The sequence below is a fragment of the Panthera onca genome, chromosome C2 (genome assembly GCF_046562875.1).
Source record: "Panthera onca isolate mPanOnc1 chromosome C2, mPanOnc1 haplotype 2, whole genome shotgun sequence".
NCBI lineage: Eukaryota > Metazoa > Chordata > Mammalia > Carnivora > Felidae > Panthera > Panthera onca.
This window is the reverse complement of record NC_138347.1, coordinates 68,244,780-68,264,214: the sequence shown is the minus strand read 5'-3', so window position 1 is coordinate 68,264,214 and position 19,435 is coordinate 68,244,780. Positions and strand designations below refer to the sequence as shown.

General features: G+C 37.8%; 1 protein-coding gene across 1 annotated transcript in view; it reads right to left on the bottom strand.

Moving 5' to 3' along the window:
- SLC49A4 (solute carrier family 49 member 4) overlaps positions 1-19,435 on the bottom strand; it is an 82,219-nt gene that overhangs the window by 60,313 nt on the left and 2,471 nt on the right. Inside the window, exon 2 of the mRNA XM_060639787.3 lies at positions 12,841-12,934. Within this exon, the coding sequence (XP_060495770.3) occupies positions 12,841-12,934 (94 nt within the window). The remainder of the gene's footprint in view (positions 1-12,840; positions 12,935-19,435) is intronic.

Sequence of the window (19,435 nt, the reverse complement as noted above, 5' to 3'; positions counted from 1 at the left end):
AGGCAGGTGTGCTGCCCTCTTTCTTCATCCCAGTCTCCTCTGATTCCTTGATTTATTCCCTCTCACCTTTCCCCAATGCTCTTTTTCCCCTTTTTACCTTTTTTCCTCCTACCTAGCTTCTGCCTACTTCTGAGGCCAAGTTTGTCTCATCCTCACAAGTCAGGTGGCAAAATGGGTGAGAGAGTGATTTCCCTAACAGGCTGAGAGGATAATTAAAGACCTGGAGTTTTCTCCACCAGCAGCAGAACTAGATGGTAGAGAGTAGGAAAACCAGGTGCTGCCCACTAGTGTCAGAACTCCTGAGGGTTGCTAGCCTTTGGTAGGCCTGGTGGGTGGGGGACAGGAGGGGAGGGGTATGGGGAAGGGAACTACAGACAGCCTCACAAAATCCTGCTCTTGCCCTGTGCACCTTCATCTTCAGCCCTCAATTAGCAAACCCCATCTCCCCCAAACCCCCCCACCCCCTGCCGCCCAGGCCTCAGTGGCACGTGGGATGGCATTTGCGCACAGCCACATTCCATTTCATATCATTCACTATACTACAGCTTTTCAAACAAATGCCAAGAGCTAAAGTTCAAACTGAAGATCCACAGCTCATGGTTTTCTAATGTACTTGACATTTTAGTTTGTATTTAATGATATTCTGGTATCCTAACCTTTTGCTTTCTGACATCCTGGTACAAATACTTGGGATTCCTCAACTATTTTCTATTTAGAATATGTTTCAGAATTCGAATTTTTATAGCTGGAAGAGACTTCAAACCTCATCTAGATAACCCACCTCTGCATTTTACAGATATAAAAATTGAGTTCCAGAGAGGCTAATACATTTAAAATCATACTTATAATTTTATAACTTTCTTTTCTCCAAAAAAGTATTGGGGGAAGCTCCAAAGTCATATAACTAGCTAATGGCTAAGCCAGGACTGGAAAATAATATAAAATCTGACTTAATCAGTCTACAAATCTCTCTACTCTTCCAACATGGTCTCATTCTCAAAGTTCTCTTAACATTATTAATAAAAATCATTGATTGCTAAGATAACTCAAGGTTCTCAGATCCAAAGGCATGCAAGTAGCTAGCATATTTTTTTTTCTGTGCATATATCTACTTTAGAAATCTATTACAACTAGCAGTAGTGATAATTGGTTTAGAAGATAGAAAATTGGTTTCGAAACACAGTAGATACTTCCTCAGTTTAAGTCCAGCATTCTTAATTTTAACTCTATGTATTTTTAATACAAAATAATTTAGAATTGACAACAATGTTTACTTCTAAGACTCAATATGCCAATGTTTCAAAAACTTTCTCCCAATTCCTAATCATCCTGCATCAGAGTAAAGTGGTGTTATAGAATTTCATGGATTTTGAAAATGGCAGAGTGCTAGAAATAGTTTTCCTTTATTTAGTCCAAGAAAATATAGGGCAAAAAAGGGTCAGAGATGTCATGAATTAATTACTGAAAAAAGGAAGAAAGGAAGAAAGAGTTGATGGTGGAAAGGAATAAGCCTTCTAAAGACTGCTGTTGCAGTCTTCAGTTTTAAGAAAATCTATTTCAGGGGCCCCTAGGTGGCTCAGTTGGTTAAGCATTCGACTTCGGCTCAGGTCATGATCTAGCAGTTTGTGAGTCTGAGCCCCGCATCGGGCTCTGTGCTGACAGCTTGGAGCCTGGAGCCTGGGGCTTGGAGCCTGCTTCCGATTCTGTGTCTCCTCCTCTCTCTGCCCCTCCCTCACTTGTGCTCTGTCTCTATCAAAAATAAATAAGTGTAAAAAAAATTTTTTTTAAGAAACTCTATTTCACTTTTATATCCTTTAATAATTTTGGCCAACTATGATTCAATATCTACCACGGGCAAGGCACCTATAGCTAGACACTAAAGAGAATATAAAGGTGAATACATATCATGGTCTTGACCTTGATAGCTTATGATAACTTATCAAGTACCAGTTACAGACAGTACATTAAAAAAACACAGGGAAGAGTATTAGACATCAGGAAACAAAAATTCTAGTCTTAGCTAAATTTATTACCTGTATAATCTTTGGTGAATCACCTATTCTCTTGGTGTTTCAACTTCTCCAAAGGTACTTTATCTCAAAGGGTTTTATTAAGGCCAAAAGTAATAATCTTTCAGCAAGGTAGAGGGGGAAAATGGGTGTTGTCTTGGTCTAAGAGATGTCTACCTCCCCCCCCCCCATTTTGTCTCATAACTTTTTTCTTATCTTCTTTTATTTTGTCCTCTTAGTTTAAAAGTATATATACTCATAGTAGAAAAATGTATAAAGAAAAAAAAAATCCAGGGGCGCCTGGGTGGCTCAGTCGGTTGAATGCCGACTTTGGCTCAGGTCATGATCTAGCGGTTCATGGGTTCGAGCCCCACATCAGGCTCTGTGCTGACAGCTCAGAGCCTGGAGCCTGCTTCGGATCCTGTGTCCCCCTCTCTCTCTCTGCTCCTCCCCTGCTCACACACTCTCTCTCTCTCTCTCTTAAAAATAAAATAAAAAACACCCCCCCCCCAAAAAAGAAAAAAATTAAGTTCACTAACTCAATTACATAGCCCAGACAACCATACTAATGTATTTAAAACAAATTTTATGTTAATGTTTATTTATTTTTGAGAGAAAGAGAGCGCAAGTGGGGGAGGGGCAGAGAGAGAGGGAGACACAGAATCCAAAGCAGGCTCTAGCCTCTGAGCTGTCAGGATGGAGACCAATGCAGGGCTTGAATCCACAAACTGTGAGATCATGTCCTGAGTCAAAGATGGACACTTAACCGACTAAGCCACCCAGGAGCTTCTTTTTTTCTTTCAGTTCTCCCCCCCACCCCTCGCTCTGCCCCAATGCATTTCTCAATACTTAAGCATAGGTAACCACAAAAACCATACTGAATATACAGTTTTATCCACTAAGTCATTTTAACTTCATAGTCTGTCATAAGCATCTTTTCATTAAAGATTCTTGGTAATCATAACAGCATGACAGTTTACTATGCAGATATACAAAACTTATTTAACCATTTTCCTAATGTTTGCTACTTACTTGCTAATATTAATAATGCTGTTGTGACAATCTTTGTATGTAAATATTTGCTACTTCCCAAATTACTTCTTTAGGGTCAATAAGTCAAAGGATGTGAACATTTTAGGTTTTATGAAACATACTCCCAAATTGTTTTCAGAAGGATACGTACTAATTTATATCCCCATTAGTTATGATTGATGTTTGTCTCACCAGCATTAAGTGTCACCAGCATTGAGTGTCACTATTAAGAACACACACACACACATACACACAAATAACTTGGTGTTTAGTTTTCTAATGCTCTTGTAACAAATTACCATAAAACTTGTGGCTTTAAAACAACACAAATTTACTATCTTACAGCTCTGTAAATCAGAATCCAACATGGGTCTCACTGGGCCAAAATCAAGGTGTCAGCATGGCTATGTTCCTTTATAGAGGCTCTAGAGAATAATCAGTTTCCTTGCCTTTTCCGGTTTCTAGAGGCCCCCTTCCTGTTTTCAAAGCTAGCAACAGAGATTTGAGTCCTCTCAGGCTGCATATCTCTGACTTCCTCTTCAGTCTCTTTTAAGGACTTTTGTGATTACACTGAGCCCACATGAATAACTCAGGATAAGCTCCTTATTTTAAGGTTAGCTGATTAGCAAACTTAATTCCATCTGCAACCAAAGCATTCCCTCACCATGTAACATAACATATTCATAGGTTTCAGAGATGAGAGCATGGATATCCTTTGGGGCTGGGGGCATTATTCTGTCTACCACACCTGGTAAGGCCAAAAGGCATCTCCTCATTTTAATCTGCATTTCTTTTTTGATTACTGGTCTTTTTTCCCTACTGGTGTATTGCAATCTTTCTCATTTTGAGTGAATGCTTTATATATTTATCTACATTATTTACCTGCATTTTAACTGGGTACATGGCTGCTGAGCTGTATTTCTAGACTCTCTTACAGAAGGGCTTTAATCTGTTTTAAGACAGGGGTGGCCATGTGACTAAGTCTACAATGGGACGTGAGTACAAATGACATATACAACCTCTTCGTCATCACCTAAAGATGTAGTCATTGCCCTGGATGTCCTACTTTCCCTTCCTGTGGGCTAGAATAAGAGTATGACTATGAGCCGGCTTCAACCACTTGGATGAGGACATACCTCTAGGGGATGTTACAGCAACAACAGAAAAGAAACTTGGGTCCTTGGAGGGCCTTGTGGAACAGAGCTGCCTACCTGCTTTGAGCAAATCTCAAGCAATCCACTATCTTTTAGACTGCTTTTTTTTTTTTTTTTTCCAGAGAAAAATAAACTTCTATCTCATTGAGTCTGTGTATTTTTGGTATCTTTATTATATAGCTTAGCTTTTTATTCCTTACTAATGCATAGGCTGTCAATAAATGCTGACTGTTGAATTATGAATTTAAAGGATGAAATCTGGAAACCAACATTTGTTATTTATGTCTACTGTATCTGTTTTTCCATTCACCCTCCTAAATTGCTTATATATTTTTATATTATTCTATCGGTTATCTATCATACTTGCAACACATATTTTTCCCAGTTTGCGTTTTTGTTGTTTTTTTTTTTTTTTATTTTTTAATATATGAAATTTACTGTCAAATTGGTTTCCATACAACACCCAGTGCTCATCCCAAAAGCCAGTTTGCGTTTTAACTTTGATTTGTTTTGAAGCATAAAGGTTCAAATGTTTATGTAGTCAAACCTATAAATCTTTCCCTTTGGGATCTTTTTCATGGTTTTTATGCTTGGAAAAAAGAAATCTCTTTAGAGATAAGATTAATTTTCCCTGATAGTGTCTCACTGTTAAATACGCAGCTCATCACTCCATCTGGAATGTATTTTGATGTATGTAAGGTAACAAAATAAGTAACTGATTTTCCCAAACACATATTAGATAAACCTACTTAATAAAATATGATTTGTTTAATAACCTACTGACTTACAGGTTTTTGATTATGTTAAATTATTATCAACATCTACTACTGGCCTATTTTGTTCCTATAATGATTTTGTTGCAGATAAAATAATATTTTAATTGGTTGTTCCTTTTGACATTAAGAGAAAAAAAATCTAGGGCAAATCTTTATTCAAAAGAAAAAAATTGGGATTTACAACAGACTCTGAATATACTCCTCATAACTTTCAACTCAGCCTACTCTGGAAATCCTATCAACATGTGTGATTATGATTATGTAAAGTAGGGAAGGAGAGGGGTATGATGAGGGAGGGGCCCATGGGGAATTCAGGAATTCTAACTTAGGTAATGGGTACATGGCTGCCTGTTTTATGATTATTTCCATAAAGTGTACATATATGTTTATGTACTTTTCTATACGTATATTATGTTTAACCTAAACAAAGTAAATAAAAATATTCATATAAGATACTGAATGGGCCCTTGGAAGAAATGTCTCAAAAATCACCATATCCTAAAGATAACCAAAAGAGGAAAAAGTATTATCCACAGCTTTCTATTTTTTTATCCTGTTAAAAGCGAATGAAGATGAGTTATCTTTGCCTACCAATCTCCCTCATCCAGAGCCCATATTACCACCTTGCAGAAACAGTAGTGAAACTTGACCCCTGGAGGCTTAAGAGTCAAACTGGGGCAAATAAAATTATTGAATAAAGGCTAAATCTTAATCTGCTTCAAGACATTAAATATATTATGTGATTATACTGCAGGATGGGCAAGCACAATGCAATGTGCTTAATCATTTAAAGTGAGGATGCTAGAACTTAGGGAGTAGTTCTGAAACTTAAATGAACATAAAATTAACTAGGGGCGCCTGGGTGGCTCAGTGGGTTGAGCGGCCAACTTCAGCTCAGGTCATGATCTCGCGGTCAGTGAGTTCAAGCCCCGCGTCGGGCTCTGTGCTGACAGCTCAGAGCCTGGAGCCTGTTTCAGAATCTGTGTCTCCCTCTCTCTGACCCTCCCCCATTCATGCTCTGTCTCTCTCTGTCTCAAAAATAAATAAACGTTTAAAAAAAAAAAATTAACTAAAGGAGCGTGTTCAAACTGTTGATTCTGGAGATTCATTCCAGAGACCACATCAGTGGGACTACAGTGGGGCACAGGGATCTGCATTTTTAATAAGCAGGTAGTCTGTAAACCATACTTTTAAAAAACACTGACCTAGGGAAATCTGAATCTTAATGTATTTTACAGAGAAGAGTCTTAATCCTGAAATCTATCAACTGTTCATTTTTACACGGAAAGGTTTCTATTTCTATACTGGGGAAATCTGCATATAACCCTTCTTTGCCTTTCCTTCTCTTATTCTTGTTACTAAAACTCTAACATGGTCATTTTAGTTTCACTTAACTAGTGTCTTCAGTCAAAAAGGTAATATATGCACATGGTAAAAATATTTCCAAGAATAGGAAAGAGTACCAAAAAAAAAAAAAAAAAAAAAAAAAAAAGTAAATCTCCCCTCAACCCCAGACTTCTAGTTCCCCAGACATCTTCCTCAGAAACAATATAATGGTTTCTTTCAAAAACAGTTCCTTGCCAAACACTGGCACATACATCCTTCCCACTTTTTTCTAAGTAGGAACATTTTAAACATAACATGTTACATAATATGTAAACTTTGCATTAAAAAAAAAACTTGACACCATATCTTGGAAACATTTCTGTTCAGCACTTAACAGAACTTTCACTTCCTTTTCACAGCTGCATACTATTCCATCATACACTTCACCATAACCAATCCTCTTTTGAAGACACTGCCCTTCTGACCAGTCATCTACTATGTCATCTTCTGGTCATCTACTGGTCACCTTCTGACCAGTCATCTACTATACAAGCCAAGCTGCATAAATATGCTTATCCTTGCAAACTGGTAGAGCTTTATATGTGGGCTAATTTTTTAGAAGTGTAAATATTGGGTTAAAGGACATTGCATTTTGAATCTACTCAATACTGTCAAAATACCCTCCAAATAGGAATGCCCCAAACTACTCGCACATCAGTGGTGCCCGTTTTTTCCTACCCTGAGCAACATACCATGTCATCACACTTTTTCATCTTTGCCAATAAAAAGACATCTACTTGCTGTTTTAATTTTCATTTCTTTAATTATGACAGAGAGCTTAACGTCTTTCCCTAAGTTTACGTCATCTGTATTTCAATATCTGTAATTGCTCACTCATACCTGTCACTCATTTTCCTAAGTTATTTTATTTGAAGGAATTCTTTTCAACTAAAATTCAACAACTTTATTGTTGCAACTATTTCCCAGTTTTTAACTTGTGACTTTGTTTTGTAGTATATTTAATCATGAAGATAATATAAATTTTTATGTGGTCAGATGCATGAAGCCTTTTTTTTTTTTCTCACATCGGAATCTTTTTTTAACTTGTTTTATTTTTTACTTTTTTAAATTTACATCCAAATTAGTTAGCATATAGTGAAACAATGATTTCAGGAGTAGATTCCTTAGTGCCCCTTACCCATTTAGCCCATCTCCCCTCCCACTACCCCTCCGGTAACCCTCAGTTTATTCTCCATATTTAAGAGTCTCTTATGTTCTGTCCCCCTCCCTGTTTTTATATTATTTTTGTTTCCCTTCCCTTATGTTCATCTGTTTTGTCTCTTAAAGTCCTCATATGAGTGAAGTCATATGATTTTTGTCTTTCTCTGACTAATTTCACTTAGCATAATACCCTCTGGTTCCATCCACATAGTTGCAAATGGCAAGATTTCATTCTTTTTGATTGCTGAGTAATACTCCATTGTATATATATACCACATCTTCTTTATCCATTCATCCATCGATGGACATTTGGGCTCTTTCCATACTGTGGCTATTGTTAATAGTGTTGCTGTAAACATGGGGGTGCATGTGTCCTTTCGAAACAGCACACCTGTATCCCATGGGTAGATGCCTAGTAGTGCAATTGCTGGGTTGTAGGGTAGTTCTATTTTTAGTTTTTTGAGGAACCTCCATACTGTTTTCCAGAGTGGCTGCACCAGCTTGCATTCCCACCAACAATGCAAAAGAGATCCTCTTTCTCTGCATCTGTTGTTCCCTGAGTTGTTAATGTTAGCCATTCTGACAGGTGTGAGGTAGTATCTCATTGTGGTTTTGATTTGTATTTCCCTGATGATGAGCGATGTTGAGCATTTTTTCATGTGTCGGTTGGCGATCTGGATGTCTTCTTCGGAGAAATATCTATTCATGTCTTTTGCCCATTTCTTCACTGGATTATTTGTTTTTTGGATGTTGAGTTTGACAAGTTCTTCATAGATTTTGGATACTAATCCTTTACCTGATATGTCATTTGCAAATATCTTCTCCCATTCTGTCGGTTGCCTTTTAGTTTTGCTGATCGTTTCCTTCGCTGTGCAGAAGCTTTTTATTTTGATGAGGTCCCAGATGAAGTCTTTCTTTTATGGCTTCTGGGACTTGTGTAGGAAGGCCTTCCCCATGCAAAAAGTATTGAAAAATAGTCTCATGTTCTAACACTTTTATGGTTCATTTTTTTTTACGTTTAAATTTTTGATCCAATTTGAATTTACTTAAGTGGTAAGACAGAGATTTAAGGTTTTTCTTCATTTTTTTTGGTCCCCAGATAGCTAAGTAATTATCACAAAACCACTTAATAAACAATATTTCTGATACGGTTATTTCTTTTCTTTCTATTCTATTCTATTTTTTTTTTAATTTTTTTTTTTTAACGTTTATTTATTTTTGAGACAGAGAGACAGAGCATGAATGGGGAAGGGTCAGAGAGAGGGAGACACAGAATCCGAAACAGGCTCCAGGCTCTGAGCTGTGAGCACAGAGCCCGACGCGGGGCTCGAACTCACGGACCATGAGATCATGACCTGAGCCAAAGTCAGCCACTTAACCGACTGAGCCACCCAGGCGCCCCTCTATTCTATTCTTAAGTAATCTCTACACCAAATGTGGGGCTTGATCCCACAACCCTGAGGTTAAGAGTTGCATGCTCCACCAACTGAGCCAGCCATTTTGGTAATTTTAAATGTAATTTTGCCAGCCACAAGCATTTTACAATCGAATATATTTCTTTAAAAAAAATCTATGTTTACTAGAACCATACTATTTAACTTTCTAACACACATTAGTAAATGTTATCTATTATTTATATTAATGAAAACTATACTGAACTAGAAGATAATATGGCATGTGTTAGGGAATTGCTGGATAAACACATATGATTAACAGCAGATATAACTTACTTTAAGTTCACCTTCCAGAAATCTTTATTTACTGGGCATGCAATATCATATAGTGCTATAGAGCAATGTCATCTATAATTTTTTTGTATGATCTGCTTCCCAATCATAGAAGACATGCTTTATAGTTCATTATTCTAAGTTCCTTATTTATCCATGACGTTAATAGAAGTGGCAAAATAATTTCCTTGAATTTTTATTGGTACTATGCAGATAAAAGAAATATTGATACCATGCAGAGGTACAGCACCAATAGGAAGGTGGTAAGAAAAATCCTAATTGAGAAAAGAGCTTGTCAGAAGCTGCTATTTTCATGTCTTGAGACTTACAGAAGCTAAGATATAGGAAGCCAAGGGTGGAGGGTCACTATTCCTGAAGACTGGGTCTGAGACTCAAAAAGCTCCAAGTAAAACAGGGGCACAAAATATAGATGGCCAAATACTCTTTTCAGTGCTAGTCAAATCCATGTTAAAGGTCTTTACCCCTTCCCGCTGTGTATCAGGATGGAGACTGAAGCTTAAAAGTGGTGATCTATTGAACCTACTAGTCAAAAATACATATTCTAATTGTAGCATTTTCATTTTAACAGATGCATATGCATTGTTAATACTACTGCTTAAAAGAAATACTGTATGGACATAAAACGAAGTGTCATTTTAAGGAGATAATATTCCTACATTCTTTATAGATGAACATATAAGGACTGAAAATTCAATTTATACCCTCTTTTTATGAAAGATTCAATCTCTCTGAACTCTTTATTTTAGCAGTTCTCTTTCAACTCTTTGTTTACATTTCTTTATGAGCTCTATTTCTTTTTCATATCATCTTCTTCACCAAGATGGAGAGTCAACTCTTCATTATTCCTAGAATTTTACAACTGGAAAGGATATAAAGGGAAATAAGACTACAGAGAATAATATGGATGGCCCATGACAGAAGAAAAGCTAACAAAAATATTAATGGGCTTTTTGAAAGAATGCATCATTAAAGTTAAGTTTACTGAAGTTTGTACTTAAAAACTGTGGATGCTTAAAAAAAAAACCCGTATGTTTGAAAAATTATGAACATCTCAAACACAATAATGAAACTCATCTGTTAAAACCTCACTCAAAAGGATAGGAAATGAAGACTAGCTTTCCACAGAAACCCATCATCTCTCACCTGGTTTATTGCACCAGTGCCCCAACTGGTTTTCTTATTCCTGCCCTTGACCTTCAGCTTCAGTCTATTCTCAACAGAGCAGCTTATGACCAAGGTTCTCCTCAACTCAAAACCACCAATGGTTTTCTAGCCCAGAAAAAGCTAAGGTCTTAAAGGACCCTGTCTCATGCTCCCACCACTCTATAACCAGGCTGGTCTCATCATTTCCTGTCACTCTTCCCATGAAATCTCTCATATCTCACATGGCTCCAGCCACACCAGCCTCCCTGCCAGGCAGGCACATTCTTCCCTTCCCACCCTTTACACTTGCTGTTCTTCCTGGAATGCTTGGCCCCCAGATAATGTATGGTGCATTCTTTGGGTTTTTACCCCATAAAGTTATCTTCCTAGTAAGCATTTTTTTTGTTTTGTTTTGTTTTGTTTTGGCCATTCTTTCACCATCCTTCCCTTGACATTTCAAATCTTTCCTTCCTACTTTAATTTTTCTCCATAACACATACTATATATTTTATTTACTTATCTATCTTACCGCCTCTTTCCCCAACTAGAATGTAAACTCCAAAAGACAAGCATTTGTCTATAGCGTTCTCTGTTGTATTCCCCATGTCCAGAAAAGAGCTTGGCACACAGTGAATTCTGTCAAGTAACTAAACTGATAAATGAATAAACAAATAAAAGAATGACTCCAATTTGGGCTCTCATGCCTTCTTTCCTGGTCTCCTACCAACTATCTCTCCCTTCTGTAATCAATCCTACATACCTCAAATCAGGAGTTTACCCAATACAGGTCAGGTCCTATTGTTGCTCTGAGCCACTTAAGAACTAGGTGGCTTCCAACTGCTCAGTGAGGAAAACACAATTCTACAGGACGGCATCTAAGATCCCTCATATTCTGGATAACCTTTTCTAAACTCATCTCTTTATATCCCATTCTTATACCTTATCCCATAGACCAGTGTTTCCCAAACTTGAGTAATCTATGAATCCTTTTTTTAAAAATTTTGTTTAATTTTTATTTATTTTTGAGAAAGAGAAAAAGACAGAGCGTGAACTAGGGAGGGGCAGAGAGAGAGGGAGACACAGAATCTGAAGCAGCTCCAGGCTCTGAGCGATCAGCACAGAGCCTGATACAGGGCCTGAACCCACAAACCATGAGCTCATGACCTGAGCCGAAGTCAAATGTTTAACGGGTTGAGCCACCCAGATGCCCCTATGGGTCCTCTTTAAAGGGGAAAAATTTCTCAATGAGTTTCAAGATCACATCCTATGGCCCCAGTTTAAGAAACACTAATTTAAGAAATTGATGTTCTGATCAGTAAAAATGTCTTTTAGTTACAGATTATTACTGGTAAAATAATTTTTAATATTCTAACCAACAGGAAAATAAAGCTTTAAAATTTTCTTGTACCTTGTGCCCTCTGAGAATACATCCAGAGACCCCAGTTGCAGAAATGATGCTGTACACAAACGAAGCTACCTATCCATCCCAGAAGAGGCCTATGCTTACCTACCTCTATGCCTTCATTCCTGCTGTTCTTCTACTCTGTAATATTCTTTCCCCAAACTACAGTTATCAAATTCTACTCACCCTCCAATGCCTTGTTTAATTATCACCCCCTTCATGAACTTTTTTTTTTTATTGTTTATTCATTTATTTTGAAAGAGAGAGAGAAAAAACACCAGTTGGGGAGGGGCAGTGAAGGGAGAGAGAATCCCAAGCAGGCTCCATGCTTAGTGCAGAGCCCAATGTGGGGTTCAATCTCATGACTGTTGAGATCAGGACCTGAGCCAAAATCAAAAGTCAGCCACTTGGGCACCTGGGTGGCTCAATCAGTTAAGCATCTGACTTTGGCTCAGGTCACGATCTCATAGTTCACAAATTTAAGCCCCACGTTGGGCTCTGTGCTGACAGCTCAGAGCCTCGAGCCTGCTTCAGATTCTGTGTCCCCCTCTCTCTCTTGAGCTCTGTCTGTCTCTCTCAAAATAAATACACATTGAAAAAAAATTTTTTTAAAAAGAGATGCTTAACAGACTGAACCACCCAGGTGCCACTTGAACTCTTTTTGACACCCTCAGCCAAAACTTCTCTCAGTCTCTCAGGACAGTTTTATACTTCTTCTACTGCATTAACTACTTTATTCCTTATGTTATACTATTATTTTCCTGTGGTCACTATAGCTCCTAGATAGCATGAAGATTAATTGTTCTTTTTATTTACAGAAAAACTAGTAGAGTCCTCTTCCATATGACAACTAAGAAATGTTTATTGAATTAATCATCATGTAGGGGGAAAAATAAATGCTAATATATGACCTTCTACTGAGACTCTTAAAACTGGAAATATTTACTAAAAGCTTATAACCAAACATATATAATATACTCATAAAAAAGAGAAAAATGTGGGATAAATTTTAAGTTATTTATGATTTACCTTCTTTTAAGCATTAAGTCTGATACAGGTATGCATCTTAGACCAGTTCCCAAAACCATAAGGAAGGATGTCAGAAGCACAGTTACCCGAAGACCTAAGAGGAAACAAAAACATCTGGGTTATTTTTTAAATCCTTTTCACATATGTCCGATATCAAAAGCAAAGATTTTTTTACTCAATCATAATGATGTTATATTCTAATATTATAGCTTTTTGCTAAAACTACAAATGGGGGAAAAATTCTACATGCTGAAAATGAAAGGATTCTAACTTTAATAGAAAACTTGAATGATCACACCAAGGAAGAAGTTCCAATAGCTCTAGTTTTTCAAAATGAATGGCTACAATGTTTTGTTCACATAGAACACTAAAAATATAGAACATAATTTTAAAGGAGTAGGTATTTTAGCTTTATACGTCCAATATGAAATTTCCAATTTTCAAATGCAAGTTGCAAAAATTCTAACCTGCTCCTATAAAGATTTTTAAGGTGATAGACCACTGCTTTAAATTTTCTTGAAAAATGACAACTAGCTAATTATGTACTTGATCTTATAATCAGGACAAGCTAATGCTTGTTATATGAGGTGGTCCTTTTAGAACACTTTGATAATACAATAATGGTCTTTTTATTTTTCTTGACTTATCAGATGGCTTTCAATTCATAGAATGATACAGTATAAAAAAAGGTTTAGAACTTTATAATATTGATCAGATAGCTTTTCCCTTTCTATTTCAAATAAAATAAATTATTTTTAAAATGTGTGCCAATGGTCAGTCACATGGATAACAAGGTAAAAGAGAATATAAAAACATTAAAATAAGATAACCAAAAACACACACAATATTCTAGCTATGGCAGAATAATATAATGGGACTATAAATTCCTACTGTTCAAATGCTGCATTTTTTTTTTTTTTAACATTTATTCATTTTTTGAGAGACAGAGAGAGAGAGCACAAACAGGGGAGGGGCAGACACAGAATCCGAAGCAGGCTCCAGGCTCTGAGCTGTCAGCACAGAGCCCGATGCGGGGCTTGAACTAATGAAATGCGAGATCATGACCTGAGCTGAAGTCGGACGCTTAGCAGACTGAGCCACCCAAGGGGCCCCTTGAATGCTGTATTTCTGTTACAACTAAACTAATACCACCTTGCTGTTTGCAGCAACCACATCACACAGGGGGCTCTTACCAAGCATGTGGGAAAAGGGACGACATTTCTTCCAATTTCTCCTAAACTCAACACTTCCTTGAAGCCATTTCATAGTGAATAGACTTAATGCAAATTTTTTAGTGCAAATGTTTCTTTTTTCCAGATCTTTTTTTTTTTTGAAAGATGGGAGATGGTTAAGTATTTTGGTTTTCAAAGGGCTTTTCTGCTTTAAGGTGTTAAAAACAAGACAACAGGCCAAAAATAGGGTTGTTCATGCAAAGCCTCATGTCACCAAACTAAATGGACTTCATTATTTTTGGTTCTCCCAGAAATGGATCCCTAATCTAGTCAACCAGTGCTAGTGAGTTAACCTGCCTGACAGAGAGACCCCTTCTGTCCCCTTAAGGAAGATGACCTTGCCACAACCAATCCAACTTCCTTTGCTCCATTCTGTGTATAAAGGTCTTTCATTTTGTACAGCTCCTTGGAACTCCTTTCTATATGAGCATATATGCTCATATGCTATATGAGATCCTGTCTGATTCATGAATCATTGAATAAAGCCAATAAGTATCTTTAAATTTACTCAGTTGAATTTTGTTTCTTAACCAAGGAAATTGAAAGTCAACAAAACTATAATTATGCAGATTAAACATAGAAAGGAAAATAAACGAGATATGCATCAGGCACACACATGCCACATTGAGGATAATGTGTGATATGAACTGAGTTAGCTTTATGATATTCTTATATGATTTGAATATGATTAATACAACTTGGCAGAAGGAATACCATAGAAAATTGTGTTTCTCAGTAAGAAGTAATATATACATACTGTTCATTTACTGTTTCTATTAAGAGAATGCAGATTTTAAACACACATTATAGCCACAGGAAATAGAGTGTAATTAATAATAAGTACATTCATGGTCATAAACATGCTAAACTTGCAAAATGTTGCTCTTATAAGGTTATATGGGGTGTCCTATGAGATACTGAAGAAAATTTTATAGATTTGGGACTAGAAGGCTTACCTGCTAAATGATATTTTTTTTTCTAAGTATTTGGTTTGTAATTAAGGTAAGCAGCCACCAAGTAAGCAGTGAGGCATTGTTTATGGCCATATAGTCCAAATAACCAGGCTTCCTATTATTACTGGCTGAAGGTCAGCACACTTTTCTACTCAATTATAGTTTTTATCAAATAAATGACAATAACAGTTAAATATATACATTTTAGAACAAACAAGTTGTGAAAAGCTGATTATTAAAGCAATCTCACAGGTACCACTTGTGGCTTTCTTGATTACCTTTTTTTAAATTAATTTTTGTTTTAGTGTTTATTTATTTTTGAGAGAGACAGAGACAGAGAGAGAGAGGAATGCAAGCTGGAGAGGGGCAGAAAGAGAGGGAGACAGAGAGTCCAAAGCAGGCTCCAGGCTCTGAGCTGTCAGCACAGAGTCCGACGCGGGGCTCAAACTCACAAACTGAGAGATCATGACCTGAGCTGATGTTGGATGCTTAACTGACTGAGCCACCCAGGGTACCCCTTTTCTTGCTTATTTTTTTCAACGTTTTTTATTTATTTTTGGACAGAGAGAGACAGAGCATGAACGGGGGAGGGGCAGAGAGAGAGGGAGACACAGAATCGGAAACAGGCTCCAGGCTCCGAGCCATCAGCCCAGAGCCTGACGCGGGGCTCGAACTCACGGACCGCGAGATCGTGACCTGGCTGAAGTCGGACGCTTAACCGACTGCGCCACCCAGGCGCCCCTCTTGCTTATTTTTAATTGTTGCCAAGTATTACTTAATCCACCCCAGATGATGCTCAATTCCGAACAGGATGCTTTCTTTATCGCATTCGAATCTTGACAAGGCGGAACTCTATAATTTCATGTAATCAAAAAAGACATCAACTGATTTTAGGAAGGAGAGGTATGAGGACCCTAGGAAAATAGCTTATGAGACATCTAGTACTTTTACATAAATAAGTAGATACCAAGTGATTATAGTATTGGGATATGAATGCCAAAAACCATCTGATGAAAGGTTTTAGAACAATTTCAGAAAACCAAACATGATTGAAAAAACAAATTCTATCCAAATATGGCACACAGACACTGCAGGAAGCCTCCTTCCCATAGATGAAATAACTCCTTTCACTGGGATCATATTTGGTATAGGAATGGCATCTCTACAAGTGCCTAAAAAATCAGGATGCAAAGTTGATTGGAAAACAGACACAAACACATATCCATGGTGGATGCATGGGAAATTAATTATAGGCATAAAGTTCGTCTGGCAAGCCTGTTCTTCCCAGGCTCCACACTTTCAACAGCTGGAGTGAAGACCAGCTCTACTTGTTCTTGGTAAGACCCCCCAGGTTCCCTATCCCCAACAACCACAACCTTGCCACCCCAATCTGCTTTAGAGACCATCAGGAATAATCACATTGTGCCTGTTATTTTCTGCTTACATCAGTCATGAGAAATCTAAGATTCACAGGTCATTGCTATACAAATATGGCTTCATATATCCCCTAATCTGGCCTCATCTCTGTAGTGTCCCCAACTCCTGAAACCTTTCCATTGTGCCTTCCGGAGCACTCTGAATCCACGAATCAGTGGAATCCCTACATTCTCAGGCCCTTCTCCAAATGTTCTCTTCACCTTCTTACTCCCACCAAAACCCCTCTCCTGATGACACTGCTTCTCTAGCACTTCCAGATCACTATTACTCTCTCCTCCCTAAAGCTCTGCAGTCTCTTTCCTTGATGTTTTTAAGATTTTCTCTGGTTTTAAGCAACATGATTGTGATGTGCCTCAGTGTAGTTTTCTTCATGTTTCTTCTGCTAGGATTCTTGTATTTCTTAGAGCTGTGGGTTTATAGACAGGGAATTTTTCTGCCATTATTTCCTCAATTATTTTGGCCCTCCCTCATCTCACTCTATGCCCTCTCCCCTTACTCTTCTCCTTCTGGAACCCTAATTACACACATATTAGGTCACTTAAAACTGTTTTACAGCTTACTGATGCTGGTGGGGTTCTTGTTCATTTCTTTTTAGTCTTTTTTTGCCCCCCACTTTTCCATTTTGGATAGTATCTATTGCTGTCAAGTTCACTAATCTTTTCTTTTGTAACATCTAATCTGTTATTCAATCTTATCCAGTACATCTTTTTTTTTTTTTTCTTGTCTCAGACACAGATTGCATTTTCACCATAGAAATTTAATGTTGGTCTTTTTGTTTCCTGTGTCTCTCCTTAACATGTTCATGCTTTCTTCTGTCTTCTTGAACATATGTAGATTATTTAAAGTAGGTGATTTGATGTTCCTGTCTACCAGTTCTGTTATCTGCACCATTTTGGGATCTGTTTCTATTCATTGTTTTTCCTCCTCTTTATGGGTGATATTTTCCTGCTTCTTTGCATGCTTGGTAAATTTTTATTTTGATGTCAGGAATTCTAAATTTTACCTTGTTGGATGACAGGTTTTCTTTTGCACTCCTTTAAATATTTGTGAACAATGGTGAGATATAGCCAAGTTACTTTTGACCTTTCCAAGGAATACTTTTTTTGGTAAAGTTTATTTATTTTGAGAGAGACAGAGTACGAGCCGGGGAGGGGCAAAGAGAGGGAAAGAGAGAGAATTCCAAGCAGGCTCTTTGCTGCCAGCTGTGGAGCCCGATGAGGGTCTCAAACTCACTAACTAGGAGATCATGACATGAACCGAAACCAAGAGTCAGTCGCTTAACCAACTGAGCCACCCAGGTGCCCCTCCAAGACATACTTTCAAGCTTTATTAGGTGAAACAAAAGCATTTTTTACCTTAGAGTTCTTTTGTCTTTATTACTGAAACAATGCCCCTCTGAGTATTCAACCCAACCTCCTATGTATTTTGAGGTTTTTACTTTCTGGCTGTTGGGAACGTGAGCTATTCCCAGCCTTCGGGGAATTGTTCTGCCTGTTCTTTTTCCTAGTCCTTTTTCCAGTGTTTGGTAGTTTCCTCACATTTATCTGCAGATCAGTTATCAGCTGCAGACTCAAGAGGAACTCCTTGTAGATCTAGAACTTTCCATTAAGTTCCTTTCTGGTACTCTCACCCTAAAATTTCTAGCTAAGTTGGCCTCTTGCAATTCTAAATGGTCTCAACTTAGAAAAACGGCAGGAATGTCTGGACTCCCCATCTCTGCACTGCTACCTGGAAATGCTCTCCAGGCAATAAGCTGAAGCATTCATGGTGATCGCTGTCCTGCCCTGCCTTTTGTCCAATGTCTGAGAACTCTGTTTCATATACATTTTTTGTTTTTAGTTGTTTAAAATAGAAGGATAAGTCCCATTCCTATTACTCTATCATGGCCAGAATAGTCTTTGCTTTAATAATATTTTTTTATTAACTAAAAAATTTTTTAAATATTTACTTATTTTTGAGAGAGCGAGCAAGCGAGGGACAGACAGACAGGGAGACAGAGGATCTGAAGCAGGCTCTGCACTGTGAACACAGAGCCCGATGTGGGGCTTGAACTCACAAACCGCAAGATCATGACCTGAGTTGAAGTAGGATGCTTAACTGACTGAGCCACCCAGGAGCCCCTGCTCTAATTACATTTTATTCTAATACTCAAAACTCCTTGCTGCAGTCCTCTATAGACCACCACACACCTCCAAGGCATTCACCCTCACCATTTGCAAATGTCTTGGCTCACTCTTATTCCTTGTGACACTACTTTTTCATAAATCTGGTGATTTTGATATCCACTAGATGATCATTTCAATATGCTGGCCTCTCAGTCCCCTGACTTCATATTCCATGATGGTGTCTTCTACCCTACACCTCAGCAGTCTGTTTTCTTGCTTATACTCTGACCTTTACTATGATTGCATCCATGACATCATCTCAATTTCAAGCATTCCATTCTTCAACCATGACCTCCTCTCTTTCTCTTTTGCCCTGCTTTATTTTTCTCCATGGCAATTATCTGGATAGCAATGCCATCTGGCATACTAAATATTTAATTTTATTGTTTGTTTATTACGTAGACCTCCTCATTAGAATGTAGGCTCTGGGAAGGCTGTCTCCCAACACACATTTGGGTACTATCTCATTCTTAAAATTTTCTTCACTTGGCTTCTAGGGCACACTTGCTCTTGGCTCTCCTATTATCTTACTAGCTGTCCTTTTTTGTCTCTTCTCTGAATGATGAAAAGTGGTGAGAGGGTATAAAACCCATCTTAGGAAGATAACCAGTCTTCTCTACTAAGCTGACTGGGACCCACAGTAGCAGGAAGGCCAGACAACTATCTACCCTCTATGGAGCAACGTATTTTAGTACCCAAGGATGGCAGGAACTTACTTTCTATGTACGTAGATAGGACATCTGCGGCAGGACAGCCAACATACGAAAGTATAGCAGCTTTCTCTTACTGAAAAGGAAAACCACTTCCT